At 47.8% G+C, this 13,827-nt stretch overlaps 1 protein-coding gene across 3 annotated transcripts; it reads left to right on the forward strand.

The window, feature by feature from the left end:
* The first annotated feature begins 1,099 nt into the window (after window positions 1–1,099).
* Window positions 1,100–13,740, forward strand: LOC114443132 (collagen alpha-1(XVII) chain-like). Of its 3 annotated transcripts, none has more exons than XM_028417062.1 (51): window positions 1,100–1,213; window positions 2,379–2,446; window positions 3,222–3,665; window positions 3,741–3,788; window positions 3,860–3,913; window positions 3,985–4,032; window positions 4,113–4,253; window positions 4,338–4,439; window positions 4,534–4,599; window positions 4,683–4,763; window positions 4,852–4,896; window positions 4,978–5,130; window positions 5,207–5,287; window positions 5,357–5,401; window positions 5,486–5,608; window positions 5,677–5,979; window positions 6,049–6,099; window positions 6,168–6,194; window positions 6,261–6,287; window positions 6,364–6,426; window positions 6,511–6,615; window positions 6,990–7,052; window positions 7,129–7,164; window positions 7,251–7,304; window positions 7,424–7,495; window positions 7,660–7,722; window positions 7,821–7,892; window positions 7,970–7,996; window positions 8,077–8,112; window positions 8,294–8,329; window positions 8,408–8,524; window positions 8,838–8,954; window positions 9,030–9,101; window positions 9,264–9,326; window positions 9,403–9,462; window positions 9,555–9,581; window positions 9,660–9,710; window positions 9,800–9,862; window positions 9,943–10,065; window positions 10,146–10,271; window positions 10,344–10,439; window positions 10,517–10,639; window positions 10,711–10,776; window positions 11,003–11,140; window positions 11,218–11,358; window positions 11,435–11,596; window positions 11,678–11,824; window positions 11,911–12,060; window positions 12,134–12,214; window positions 12,832–12,885; window positions 12,961–13,740. In XM_028417062.1, exons 2-51 carry the CDS (start codon window positions 2,392–2,394, stop codon window positions 13,008–13,010), a joined length of 4,548 nt encoding a protein of 1,515 aa, XP_028272863.1. In that variant the 5' UTR covers window positions 1,100–1,213; window positions 2,379–2,391; the 3' UTR covers window positions 13,011–13,740. The 3 variants fall into 3 exon arrangements, with proteins under 3 accessions (XP_028272863.1, XP_028272879.1, XP_028272873.1); XM_028417078.1 differs by having other exon boundaries at window positions 3,243–3,665; XM_028417072.1 differs by having other exon boundaries at window positions 1,129–1,213; window positions 2,382–2,446.
* Window positions 13,741–13,827: the final 87 nt, after the last annotated feature.

Genomic DNA, 13,827 nt, shown 5'->3' on the forward strand with positions numbered 1-13,827 from the left:
GGACACACACGGTTTCAAGTGTGTCTCCCACAGAACCCTGAATGAGGCATTGATTGGTAAATGTGATTTACAGCTGATCAGTCAATGTTCTCTGAAAACCCTCAGTTTCAGGTGATGCACCTGTGGGAAAGCATGAGTCACTGCACTGAGGATCCTTCATATCGTCTCCACATTCACATTTTTGTGGAGGCTGTAAGAACATGTAGGCCGAAAACATACCTGACTGATCACATCCAGCTGCCGGCGGTGCAGTTTTGACTGACACTCATCATTTTCCTGAGCCCGAAGGCTCGTAAACACAGCAGCCGTGTTGGAGTGACAAGTTAACAGTTTCAGCCAAGACCAAAACAAGCTGGGGCTTTTACTTTGAAGGAGAAAGAGAGATGAACACCAGAGATGGTGTTCTTATATGTGTCTGTGTGTCATGTGCTGCGACATGATAAATGGATGAAAAACACTTACATACACAGGTTATTAATGAGTTTGAGTTACCGAAAGATTTTTAGTTAAACATTTAAATAGTTCTGGAGAACAGTCTGCACAATACATGTCAGCTGTTGTTTTGGATTGTTTTAATAATACAAATTTGCCCAAAGCAAGCATATAAAAAATACAGAAATATCCCTTTAAGGCATAAAAGGTGATCTAAAAGTTCATTCAGCTGTAAACATGTTGACATTTTAACATGGAGGTCTATGAGGATGGACTCATTTCTTAGAATCAGCCCCTAGTGGACACAGGAGGAACTGCAGTTTTAGACGATTCAGCACACAGCTCAGTGCTCAGTGTGTGTGTGTGTGTGCTCTCCTTTGGTCACTATAAACTGCATAAAAGCACAGATACTGAAGCAGGTAAACAACACACACACACACACAACACACACACACGTGTAAAACACATCTTAAATAAAGTCATTAGCACCACGGCACAGCAGCACAGTGTTCAGCTCGTGTTTTAGGTTTTAATTATCTGAGCTTGCAGCTGTTTTTCTCCTGCACTGCCAACACACACACACACACACACACACACACACACACACACACACACACACACACCCCGACTCTCTGTTGGAACTTGTCGACTGAAGCTGTGAGTCAGACAAAGCCAACACATAAACTCTGCAGGCACATCCAGACCCAGGTGCTGCACCTGGACTCACATTCAGAGGAGGAGGAGGAGAGGACGCAGAGTTTTTACACAGATGATCTGAAAGGTAAACACATTAAAAATGACTTTTAATGAGAAGTATTTTTGATTTATTTTATGCCTGCTGTGTAGTTTAAGCTCGCTGCAGGTTGACCTGTGCATGTCTGACATTCAGCTGAGCAGAGGTTTAAAAACTCATGTTGTTTTAATCAAACAATGATTTTTAAAGATGAAGTTTGTGGATCTGAAATGTTTGTTTGCTCTTTGAAAGTTGAAAAGTTTCTTTGAAAAATTGAAAATATTCAACAAAGATTTGAAAAGTTTTACAGCTCAATGTGTAATAAACACATGCAACAACAAATTTATGCACTACATGAAAAGAAAGTACAAAACAAAAAGAAGCTTTTCATGGAGTAAAACCGAGGAGGTCTGTGTGAATGATGCTTTAAGAGTGTTTTAGGTCAATTCTGTGAGCTTTACATGTAAAATTAGGATCAATACATGCTGATTATTTTTAATTTTTAATCACGTGTAAAGTGAGAAACAGTTTTTCCTCTGAAATATCCACTCTGCAGTGATTGAAACTATCTATCTATCTATCTATCTATCTATCTATCTATCTATCTATCTATCTATCTATCTATCTATCTATCTATCTATCTATCTATCTATTTCTGTAAGCAGTAAAAATGCATTTTTAAAGACACCCTGTTTAGCTCTCTCTGACTCTCTGCAGCCCCCTGGTGGTGTTACAATGAACAACACTGCAGTAAATACAACCTGACGCCTGACATGTAATAAACAGGGTGGTACCATATGGTTTTAACTTTCAATAAACAAACTCTGAATATTCTGGCTTTAAAATGAAACAATTCAGTTATGAATTTTAACCCTTTCCTGGACGACGTTGGCGTCTCTGCCTGTCATGAGGAACGAGGTATTTTTCAGTCCATCTGAGAACCTGAGTGAAATCTGAGACGTTACTTTTACACCGTCGGTCCTTTTTGTTCACAACAAAGTCACATTTATCAGGCGAACAAAGAGCTGCGCCCTCTCTGCAGAGCTTCAGGTGAACACTCTGAATCATGCTGGATTCTATGGGGCCACAAAAGAGAGAAATATGAGCAGAGACAAACACGGCTGTGTGTGCTGTGAGCCTCAGGGTGTCACTGTAAAGAAACTCTGCTCCTTCTTTGTCATTCACATGTTCTGGATCATGTCTGTGGGTGCAGCAGGTCACTTTGGATGGAAAATCTAACTACGGTCGGTTCTGGTGGAGGGACCGGAGGGAGCAGCAGAGGTAGGAGCAGCTACATCAGTGGTATTTAACCCTTAGAAGTGCCGTCAGTCACTGTGCGCTCATCCCATCAGATGTCTCACACGTTAGCTTACATGTAGCAGAATGAGCATTCAGTTGTCATCAGTGTATGATGATGATGAAGCAGTCTTCTTCTTTAACCCTTCATTAACTGACTTTTGTGCAGAAACAAACAGACAAACCATGTAGCACAGGCTACATAGCAACATTTTTTCTTTTTAACTCTTTCATTTATTTCATTTTAAACAGTGTTTACTTGCTTTTTAAAATGATTTTTCTGCCTGTATTGAGTCTAACAGCGGCACTTTGTTCACGTTCTCGTAGCTAACACAAGTTTGGAGCTCTCCATATGTGTTTATTGGAGCTTTCTAATAAAAATCAGTGAGACAATTGGACCAGAAGTCATCTGCAAAGAGGCTAAAACTGAAAATATTATAAAATCTTTAAAACATAAATATATGGGAACCTAAAGTGAATCAAAATGTCAGAAATACCTGGCAGGCAGAGATCATCCAGCAGCAGCAGTTAACTGTGCGTGTGTCATAAATCTTATGTTAAGGAGGCGTGTTCAGACAGAGTAGCTGAAGCAGAGTATTACCTGGAGAATGTCATATCATAACAAAAACAGCTGGAATGAGCTCTGATACGGTCAAATATTAACTCTGCCAGTTCAGTCTTGCTGCTGAATTTGGGATCTCTGGCAGCCCCAGCAGGCACCACGTCAGGTTGATGTGGGCGTTCATTTTTTCTCCTTCAGGTGATCTTTCTCTGAGCGCAGGTGGGTCAGGTGGGCGAGCCGCATCAGGAGGCTCCGGCGGCACAAGCAGCTCCATCCTGATCACATCCAGCAGCTCCGGCAGATCCGGAGGAGCCTACAAGGGCAGCGGAGGAATCGGTATCACTGCTGCCGGAGCTTTCTCTGCTGCTGAATCCTCAGGTGGAGGAGGAGGGGCGGCATCAGGGGGTGGCTCTGGGGCCTCGGGTGCAGGGGCTGCTGGAGGGGGGTCCTCTGGCATGTCAAAAAGAGAGGGCGGCCTCGGGGCTGTGACGGTTTCCTCTGTGTCCAAGAGCAGCTACAGCTCAGGAGGAGGCGGGGAGATGAAGCGAGGACCTTCATCCTCTGCTGTCACTTATTCTCCGCCTCAGAAGGAGAGGAAGGGCGTGCCGACCATGGCAGCAGCTCTGTCAGAGGTCTTTGACGGTGAGGAAAAGGTCACGCGGCCTTCGGTCTGGAAGAGGCAGCCGTGATGACATCAGGTTTATTTCTGTGTTGCAGAAAGCTCCAGCTCAAACTCGTCCCCCGAGTACAGCAGGAAGGAGTACGGTGAGTTCAAGGGTTAAACTCTGGAAGCAGCTCAGAAACCAGCCATGATGTTCGGTCTGTTTGGTTCGCAGGAATGTCAAGTGCAGTGCCAACGTCTGCCACTAGAGGGAGAACTCAGAGCAGAGGTACGCCCACACTGTAAAGCCAGAAACATCCCGGACATGTTCAAAGAATAACCAGACTTGTTTCCGTGTAGAGAGCGAGATCAGAGCCAGGCTGCAGAGTGCGTCGCCGCCCGCCAGCTGTGAGGATCCGAGCCGCTTACATCCCTGAAACGCTGCACAGCGCCTCTGTCTGACACACTCTGTTACTGCTGCTCCGCAGGGACCGAGCTGGACGACGTGAAGCGCCTCCTGAGGGCAAACTCCCGCTCCACCAGCCCCACCCAGTCCCCCACCAACACGCTGCCCATCCCCAAGAAGGCCAGCGTGGAGAGCCGGGCCCTGCCGGAGCGCTCCGGCACAGGTGCAGCCGGTCTGCCGGGACTCTGCTCACACTCTGCTCAGAGTATTGTGATGGTCTGACTCTTCTCTCCGTCCTCCCCTTCAGAGCAGTACGGCAGCATTTGGCCTGGAGGTGTGAGCAGCAGCTACAACAGCTACAACGCCAACCACAACAACCTGTCTGCGACCTCCGCCCTGTACCCGTCAGGTCAGTCACATGACGGATGTCCTCCTTTGTGAAAGGAGGGTTTCAGTCCTGGGACAGACAGACGATGAATGTCTCTTCTGGTCTGTCTCATCAGGTCTTCAGAACAACCTGACCCTCGGCGCTCCCTCAGTCGGCGCTGGACTCTCAGCCAACAGCTCCGGTGAGCCGTCATGTCTCAGAGACATTAGGTCCTAAACTGGACTCTGTCCCAGATAAATATCTTATGTCTCTGTCTGCCTGCAGCTCCGGTGTACGGTGTGCAGAATAACTTGTCCTACGCCAGCCCCCCTGTCCTCTCTCCATCTGGGACCAACTCACATATCGGTAAAGCACAGACCCACACCATGACACACAACAGCAACACAAAATAAATACTGACATCACGATGATGATGATGTTTGTGTCCTCGCAGTGTACGGAGTGCAGAAAAATGTCTCTGCCATGAGTCCAACCACAGGTGTGTCCTCTGCAGAGAAGAATCCTTTACAGGAATTAGTCCACGTTGTGTCTTAATCATCACGTTGTGTGTTTCCCACAGTGAGACCTAGCAGTCCCATCAACGACGAGGCCGCAGCAGGAAAAGAGTTCAGGTTTGTGTTGGACGCTCCCATCAGGAAGGAGACGGAGAGACTCGTCATGGCCAAAGACACGGGCAAGACGTTCATGTCTGCTGGAGCTGCCGGTGCTGCAGGTAGGACACAGTCCGAGGAGGACCGTCAGGGTAACATGTCAGGCCGCTAACATGCTGTGTTACGTCTGTCCCGTAGATCTGTACTCTGAGGACTCACTGAAGAGGGAGAAGCAGAAACTGTCCTCCAGCACAGCGGACCACGGGACAGAGGATAAATGTAACCTGATATTCAACCACATGTGTTTGGCATGAAATTCATGTGATTTATTATATTTTATTTTTACAGTTTCAAGCGTGAAAACTGCCACAAAAGACAAATCTACCTACGCAGGTAATACTTAATTTTGTCAGGCTGGTCACGACGGCTCAGTAACAGACTATTTACTGAATGGATCTCTCATTGTTTGTTTCTCAGAGATCCGTAAAGACCAGTCGCCCTTCAGCTTCTGCTCCTGCTGCAGCTGGTGGAAGTGGCTGCTGGGCCTCCTGCTCAGCCTCCTGCTCCTCCTTGGCCTCCTCTTCGGACTCATCGCTCTGGGTAAAATGTGTTTGAAGCTGCGTGTTTTACTTTAAACCGTCACTGACGGTGATCTGCCTCGCTCACAGGTGAGGAGGTGAGGCGCCTGAAGAACCGAGTGGAGGCTCTGGAAGCCATCACCGGCACCACGTCCGCCAGGACCAGCCGCCTATCCGCCTCCTCTGGCATCAACATCCTCGACCCGCTGGACTCGTCCTACATCGGCAGGAGCTCCGCTGGCTCCACCCTCACCCGCTCTGACAACAGCATCAACCTGGGGTCTGCTGGCGCTGGAGGTGGTGCCGGGGCCGGGGTGGGTCAGGACAGCGACTCCCTGCAGAGGACCGTTCAGCAGCTGGTCCGAGCTGAGCTCCAGTCAGGGGCCGTCAGAGGTAAACACAGCTGGGTCAGCTGACCTCACACAGAAACAACCCGGCTAAAACACCTGTGTTTGTGTCTAGACACACTGGCGTACTCACTGAAAGGAGAGCGAGGAGAGCCCGGACCCAAAGGTATGTTTGATCAGGCAGCGACTGATTGATCAGTTGTATCGGTCACTAAGCTGGATGTCTGCTTACAGGTGACCCCGGTGCACTGGGACAGAAAGGTGAGTCCTCACTGTGCTGCTCTTGTGTTCAGACCAGAGCCGGACACTAACATGTGTCTCTTACAGGTGACAGCGGGTTTCCTGGTCTGCCAGGTGAGACTCAAACCAAAGGTTTGCAGGTTTTTCTACAGTGTGACATCATCACTCATCACTGTTCTGACTTCTTCAGGTCCTCCCGGGCAGATGGGACACCCAGGACTGGACGGACCGCGGGGACCGAAGGGAAGTGCAGGTATATACTTCACTACACTTCAATCTGCACAGATGCTGAATGTGAGAGGCAGCAGAAGCTGAGTCTGTCCTTCATTCTGCTCAGGAGAACCAGGGTCTGAGGGGCCGCCGGGTCAGAGGGGTCGGGAGGGGCCGATGGGCCCCCGTGGAGAGTCTGGACCTCCTGGATTTGGAGAGAAAGGAGACAAAGGTTGATGTCACATAGAGCCTTAACGAATCAATGACTGTAAAACAAATGGCACACTGCACCAAAGTGAAGGCAAAACATCTCTCTTGCGGGCGGCCATGTTGGAAAAAGATGCCATCTTTAATCCATTTGAACCCAGATCAGTGTGATAAATACTAACTAACAAACCATAAACCACCGTCAGTACTTTCAGTTTTCTGTATCTGTCTGTCTGTATCTCATCCTAACATGGAGGAGGCAGGGTTTATGAGCTGTACTGCAGCCAGCCACAAGGGGGCGCTCCAGATGTTTTGACTTCACTTTTTGGGGCGCTGTCATGTCGTCCGTCTTTGTACAGTCTCTGAGTTGTGTAGTTATTATGATGCTGGTTTTGACAGGGTCTCAGGGTGAGCCTGGGCGCCCCGGTCCTGCTGGTCTTGCTGGACCTGTGGGTCCAAAAGGTGAGGTCAAAGGTCATGATGGTAGGATGTTTAAAGAAGCGTACATGTGGTTCTGAACACGGTTTGTTTGGTTTAGGTGGCATGGGAGAACACGGTGCCCCAGGTAGTCCAGGTGAAGACTTGATTCCTGTCAAAAATTGATCTGCAGGTATTGATCAGCAGTTCCTGGTGTGTTGAATCTGTGGTAACTGTCTGCAGGTGCTCCTGGTCCAAAGGGTTTCCAGGGTGAAGCCGGACCTCCAGGAGCTCAAGGTGAGGCAGCTGAGCGTGCTTCATGTTTAACTACAGACAACAGTCTGGATGTGTCTTTGCAGCTTATTGATTCATCAGCTATTGATCAGTGACCCTGCTGGTGATTGTCTTTTAATCAGGGGACAGAGGAACAGCAGGACTCCCAGGAACCAAAGGAGATCTTGGAGAGAGGGGACCACGTGGACCTGCAGGTGGGTTTTATTGCAGCTGTGACCAGTCAGTTCATTTTAACCAATTAAAGGCTGACTGTTAGGATATTTATGTGTTTTCTTTTAGGTGATTAAATAATTTAAATAGCCATAAAAACAACCTGCTGAGAATGAAAGAATAACAGGCCTATTTTCTGCCATTAAAGGTGAACCAGGACAGCCTGGACCCCAAGGACCTGCTGGACCAAAGGGCTCTAAAGGAGCTACAGGTGTGGACAGTGAGAGACAAAGAATATATATATATATATATATATATATATATATATCAAACACGCTGTAACTTCCTGTGACCGTCTCTCTGTGACAGGTGAGATCGGTTCCACAGGACTTCCTGGTATCAGAGGACCACCTGGAGTTCCCGGAGATGCTGGTCTTCCAGGTATAAAGACTGTCCAGCACTGACAGCATGTCACACTCTGAGGAGTGGGATGATTAAGCATCTGTGTTTATTTCCAGGCTCCCCTGGGCTGCAGGGACCCCCAGGTACAAAGACAAACCAGAGTTCATTATTTCACTCTGTGCACTCTCAGGTTTAAACATGTGGATTTTAAATGTGACTGCAGGTATCGCAGGAATCCCAGGATCACCTGGTGTTAAAGGTAACGCTCACAGTAAAGCAGCTGCGGCAGTCTGGGCTTCACATGTTTTTGGTTATAAACTAAGGAGAAGGACGAGTACTAACGTTGGCCTGATGCTGGCGCTAGTGATGTATCGTATTTAGGCCATATGTAATGTTTGTCGCTGCCACAAGTTCCACTCTGACCTCTCTCTGGTTTTCAGGTGAACCAGGATCTCCTGGTAAAGTCTTCACAGCGAGTAAGAACGACACCTGCAGGACTGATTAAACAGGACATCGGCTACTTTAAGCTGATTTTTGTCTCTTGTTTTTTTCAGCTGGTTCTGATTCGGTGCCCATCCCCGGACCTCCAGGGCCAGCCGGAGCTCCAGGTCCTGCTGGACCTCCTGGGCTGTCAGGTCCCATTGGCCCTGCTGGTCTCCCCGGAGCTCCAGGTGACCCAGATGATGCCTCAATGATCACTAGTTCACATGCTTTAGAGTGCAGCAGTGATGGCGTTTTACTGCAGTCCAATTAAGACTGCAGCATCTCCAGTGTTCCCTCCAAAAACAGCCAATAGGATTGGTGCAGAACTTTCTGCTTTTACAGAACCTTGTTGGCATGAACTCTTTATTTTTGCAGGATTTTTAATGCAGACATGGAGAATAAAGAGGTTCTGACGTATTAAAGAACCACCAGAACGTCCAGCCTCTGATGATTCTGCCTGTTTTTAGCTCCTTTTTGATTCTTTTGTATTTTGATGTTTAGGTCCTAAAGGAGAACGAGGAGAGAAAGGTGAAAATGGAGATTATGTGGAACAAGGAACAGGTGGTGAGTCTGGTGTCAGCGTCAGTTCTGAAACAGTCAGCAGATCTGGATCCTACAGTGAGTACCGCTCTGTTTCTTTACTAATACCAGTAACATTCAGGTGACTGATACCAATCAGTGTCTTTCTGACAGAACTCTCCTCCATGGCTGGAGTTCCCGGCCCACCTGGGCCTCCAGGGCCTCCTGGGCCTGCTGGTCCTGCTGGTAAGTTTAAGGCTGGCTGTAAAAACTTCTTTTCATGATGTTGTTCAGGTGAGGGTAAACAGGGTCCTCCAGGTCGTAGAGGACCTCCCGGAGAGCCAGGCAAGCAAACAGGAGGGTTAAAATAAAGATTTCTCCCTGCTGATCTCGGTTGGTTCCTCACAGGTGTTGGTAAACCTGGACCTCCAGGAGACAAAGGAGAACCAGGCAGCTTTGTGCCAACGTCAGGTTGGTGAGATAAGTCTCATCTCAGATGACCTCAGACGTGTCACAATCATTAACATTTTGATGCCTTTTCTCCCAGAAACCTTCTTTGCTGGACCACCGGGACCTCCAGGACCGCCTGGCCCACAGGGTCCAGAGGGTAGGTTCAGCCCATCAGAAACCTCTGAAACCATGTGTGGAAGAATTCAGTGAATGATTCAGGTTAAAATGTTCTTCTGTTCCCTGTCTTAGGTGAACAGGGACCACGGGGCTACCAAGGTCAGAAAGTTACAACACTCTTCACACACTGAACTTTTTCTACAGACAGCTGTAAACTGTAAACAATGATGTCATCAGGTGAACCAGGACAGCCAGGTCTACCAGGAAGTCCAGCAGAACCAGGTGTTGGTGTGTGCACTTTGATAATTCTGAAGGTTTTCTTTAATCAATCATGAACCTTAAAACTTTAGATTACAAATAATGGGTTTTCATTTCAGGGTTCCCAGGCCAGGCTGGACCATCAGCTGATGTGGGCCAGTACATCGCAGACTACCTCCAGAGTAAGTTCACTGTGTGTTAACCGTGCTTAATGTGACACTATGTGCTGTATGGATGAAGGTCTAAGTCACATGATCTGCAGGCAGTGGCGTCAGAGAGTACCTGGGTGGACCTCCTGGGCCTCCTGGTCCTCCCGGGGCCCCTGGACCTGCAGCAGATGCTCTTGTGAATGACGTCGCCTCCCAAGTCCTCAGCTACATCCAGAGTACGATCTGTACCAGTGATGTCATGGATTCAGTCTTACCACATAAGATGTAGAACTAACACCACTGTCTACCTGCTCAGGTTCAGGTCGAGGATACGATGGGACTCAGGGTCCGGCTGGTCCTCCTGGCCCTCCTGGGCCCCCTGGGGCTGCTGGGGACGGGCTGGTGGATGACATTACCAGCAGAGTCCTCGCCTACATTCAGGGTACGACAAAGTAACATACTAATTTTTTTGACCTACTGTGCATATGAGAACTTTGTCTTCTACCCTGTCCAGCCTCAGGAGCAGTTTACGGCGGGACTTCTGGTCCTCCAGGTCCTCCAGGTCCTCCTGGCTCCATCTCTGTCAATGACATCATCACCCTATTACAGCGTGAGTAAGAATCAGGTGGAACCACACCTGAGCTTGCACCGTTTTCTCATGTCCTCTTGTCCACCATTCATGTCCAGGAGAGGATGTGAGGAGATATGTCGCTGTTCCTGGTCCGCCTGGACCTCCTGGAGCTCCAGGCCATGGTGGGTACGGCTTTGATCAGCAAGAGGTGGCTGAGCGTGTCCTCGGTCTCCTGAACGGTAAGTGTGAGCTCGTCCTTTGTGTTACAGGTGTCCTGCTGTGTCAAACTGTGGGTCCTCTCTGTCCACAGAAAGGGGGTTGGTGGGTGTTCCTGGACCTCCTGGACCTCCAGGTCTGCCTGGAAACTTGCTAACAAGTAAGAAAGACAAATACAGGCAGCGTACAATGAAGAGGTCTGAGCTCATGGTGTTGATTTTGCCTCCATGCTGTCAGTACAGTACCACACTGCACATGGGTTTCCATGGCAACAGGACTGTAAACCACCTGACCACAAGTCCACAGGAACTAAAGACTCTCAGGACACTTCACTTTTCAGCTGAGTTAGTGCTGCACACACATGTTGTTTTTTATTGTCTAACTAGGTGGATTTCAATCGATCGTGGGCCCTCAGGGGCCCACTGGACCACAAGGCCCCCCTGGACCTCCAGGACCAGTAGGACCACCTGGACCACCAGGATTTGGGAACTACATCAGCTCTGATATTCGTGACTACCTGCAAAGTGAGTGTTTGGATTCAAATTTAGGTGGACTGTTGCTGCCAACGTGTCAAAAAAATATTACCTCTGTCCTCCAACAGGTGTTGCCTTCAGAGGCCCTCCAGGGCCCCCTGGTCCTCCTGGTCCTGAGGGCCCCCCTGGCCCAACCCGTAGCCTGGTTTCCTTCACTGACCATGCCAACAGAGAGACACACAGAGCGCAGAGACAAGATTACATCAGGAGTGAGTCTAAAGGATGCTTCACCTCTTTTCATCTGAAGGAATGAGACGTTAATGTGGTGGATTTTTTTTTAACCAGGTGACAGTGTGATGGGAGCCATGTTTGGACTTCCTGGTCCACCAGGCCCACCTGGACCTCCAGGACACAAGGGAGAGCCTGGTGTTCCTGGGGCCAGAGGGTGGAGCCCGGACACCGGTGACTACTCCAGCATAGCTGTCAAAGTAACAGATTACATCAAATGTAGGTAGTAAATAGACCTGATGACATCACAGACCAGAACTTGAACCTGTCCAGACAGACACTGATGTTTTTAATCTGCAGCTCAAGGTCTGCTTCACGGCGTCGTCAGGGACTCTGAACGAGTTGTTCAAGGACCTCCAGGACCACCGGGACTTCCAGGAGCACCAGGACACACCTGGTGGGTCAGCTCCACGGACAACATGGTGGACGTGGTGGAATACCTCAAATGTGAGTCCATGAGAGCTGCACAGGCTGTTGGAGTTAAAGACCTCCTGGTTACATCCCCCCTTCTCTGCCTGTCCCTGATTTCACAGCTCACGGCCTCCTGCACAACAACGAGCAGACACACAGTGAACGCGTCGTCCAGGGACCACCTGGGCCGCCTGGTCCTCCAGGTCCACCAGGATACACCCGCCTGTTTGGTTCCCATGCAAACGTCACAGATTTAGTGGAATACTTCAAAAGTAAAGAACATTTCAAACTAAACTTTACATTAAAATAACTTTAAAAAAAGCTGACCGGCATTATCTTCCACAGCATACGGTGCCATCGTAGGACCACCTGGGAGACCAGGACAGAAAGGAGATGTGGGATTCCCAGGACCAAAGGGAGAGAAAGGTAGGCTACTGTGTTACCCATCAGCCTGTTTCTCAGTCTGAGCCTGGATTGGTCAGTTCCATAAACCTGAAATTCGTTCAGGTCACTGAAGGATCCATTGATCTGATGAGGATGTCCTCGCTGTCATATTAACAAACTGAGTCAGGGACTGTAAGCTGCCTCATGTGACTCCACCTTTCCTGGACTCCCTTTCAGCTGCAGAGTTACCAGCTGATCCTCAGATCCACTTTTAAAGGTTCCACTTCTAGCATTCAGAAACATGCAGACAGAGCCACGTCTTTCTGTCTTAGAGAACTTTGGATCGTGTGCAGAGAGCAGCGGGTCAGCAGCTGTCAGAACTGACTAAGTTCTGATCAACCACAGCTGGAGTCATGGATGCAGGGACGTGCTTTACTACAAGGCCGCTCTGCTATTTATTAATAACAATATCAGGTTTTTATTATCATAGTTCATCATTTTAAACATAACAATCCGACCACTATTTAACCCCTTCTGAATATTTAATGAAACCCTTGTGTCAGTTTTGATATGAGAGCATAAAATAAGTAGGATAAGAAAAGTTAATGATTTTCTGTTAGATTCTAGTTCTGTAAAACCTTTGTGTGTCTGTGCGTCAGGTGAACGAGGACTTCCTGGACTTGAAGGACTCAGAGGACCGAAAGGGGACAGAGGTCAGACATGAGCTGGCTAACATGTCCGCCTGGTGTGGAGCTGAGTTTAATGAACCTTCTCACATTCTGTTTCAGGTGAATTCTCACAGATGACTAAAAGACGAAGGAGGTCCGCTGGTGTCTGACAGCGAGGAGTGGAACTCTGATGTGTGTTTTTATTGTTGTGTAATTGTATTTTTTTTTGTATTTGTGGACATCATCCATTGTCCGATTCAGGGATCTTGTGTTGCGTTGAACTAGCTTGTGTGATACACTGTACTGAGGGGATTTAACAGAGACTTTCTATATTTCTACAAAGCTATCTGAACCTCCTGTGCCATAGGGGGCGCTCTTGAGTCACTCTTCAATGAATAAAGTCCTATAAACCCAAAACACAGTTATTGAACTGATCAATATGCATCAAAATACTTATCTCTCCATGTATTGAAGATGAACTCATGAGCGCCCTCTAGGCATGTAGCTCTGTAGGCGGGTTGTGTTTTTTTGTGGGACTGAGTCGACTTTATATTTCAGACCAACAAATATTTTTATAACAATAATTTTAAGATTGGGATTAAAACAGTGAGAGGTGCAGTAGAGAGGAAAAAGTTTATTTACAGCAAAATGAAAATCAGCATTACAGTCCTTCTAAAAACTATACATGTGTTGAGTCTTTTAAAAAATGCATATTGATTCTGATGTTTTAGAATTTAAGAAGCAGAGCTGATCTGTTATCATAGGTTTGTGTCTGAGGAGCTGCTTCATATAAATAAGCTACTGAGGAGGTTTTTGTAAAAAGGTGCACAGCACTCCTTCATTGCATTGTTTTTTTTTATACATAAACAGAAACACCTGAATAAAAACAGCCAATCATAAGGATGATGATGATGATTAACCAATCAGAAGTCACGATGGCCCAAACCAGTCAGGTCCATTTTGTTTTCTTTACATAAATCAGGCTGA

This window comes from Parambassis ranga, chromosome 1, assembly GCF_900634625.1.
Source record: "Parambassis ranga chromosome 1, fParRan2.1, whole genome shotgun sequence".
NCBI classification, from domain to species: Eukaryota; Metazoa; Chordata; class Actinopteri; family Ambassidae; genus Parambassis; species Parambassis ranga.

Excerpts from the sequence above, each read along its gene's own strand:
- LOC114443132 (XM_028417062.1), top strand. The coding sequence starts at position 2,392 with ATGGAAAATCTAACTACGGTCGGTTCTGGTGGAGGGACCGGAGGGAGC. Across the intron at positions 8,113-8,293 it reads AGGATCACCTGGTGTTAAAG|GTGAACCAGGATCTCCTGGT; the intron begins GTAACGCTCACA and ends TCTGGTTTTCAG. Across the intron at positions 12,886-12,960 it reads AGGACCGAAAGGGGACAGAG|GTGAATTCTCACAGATGACT; the intron begins GTCAGACATGAG and ends ATTCTGTTTCAG.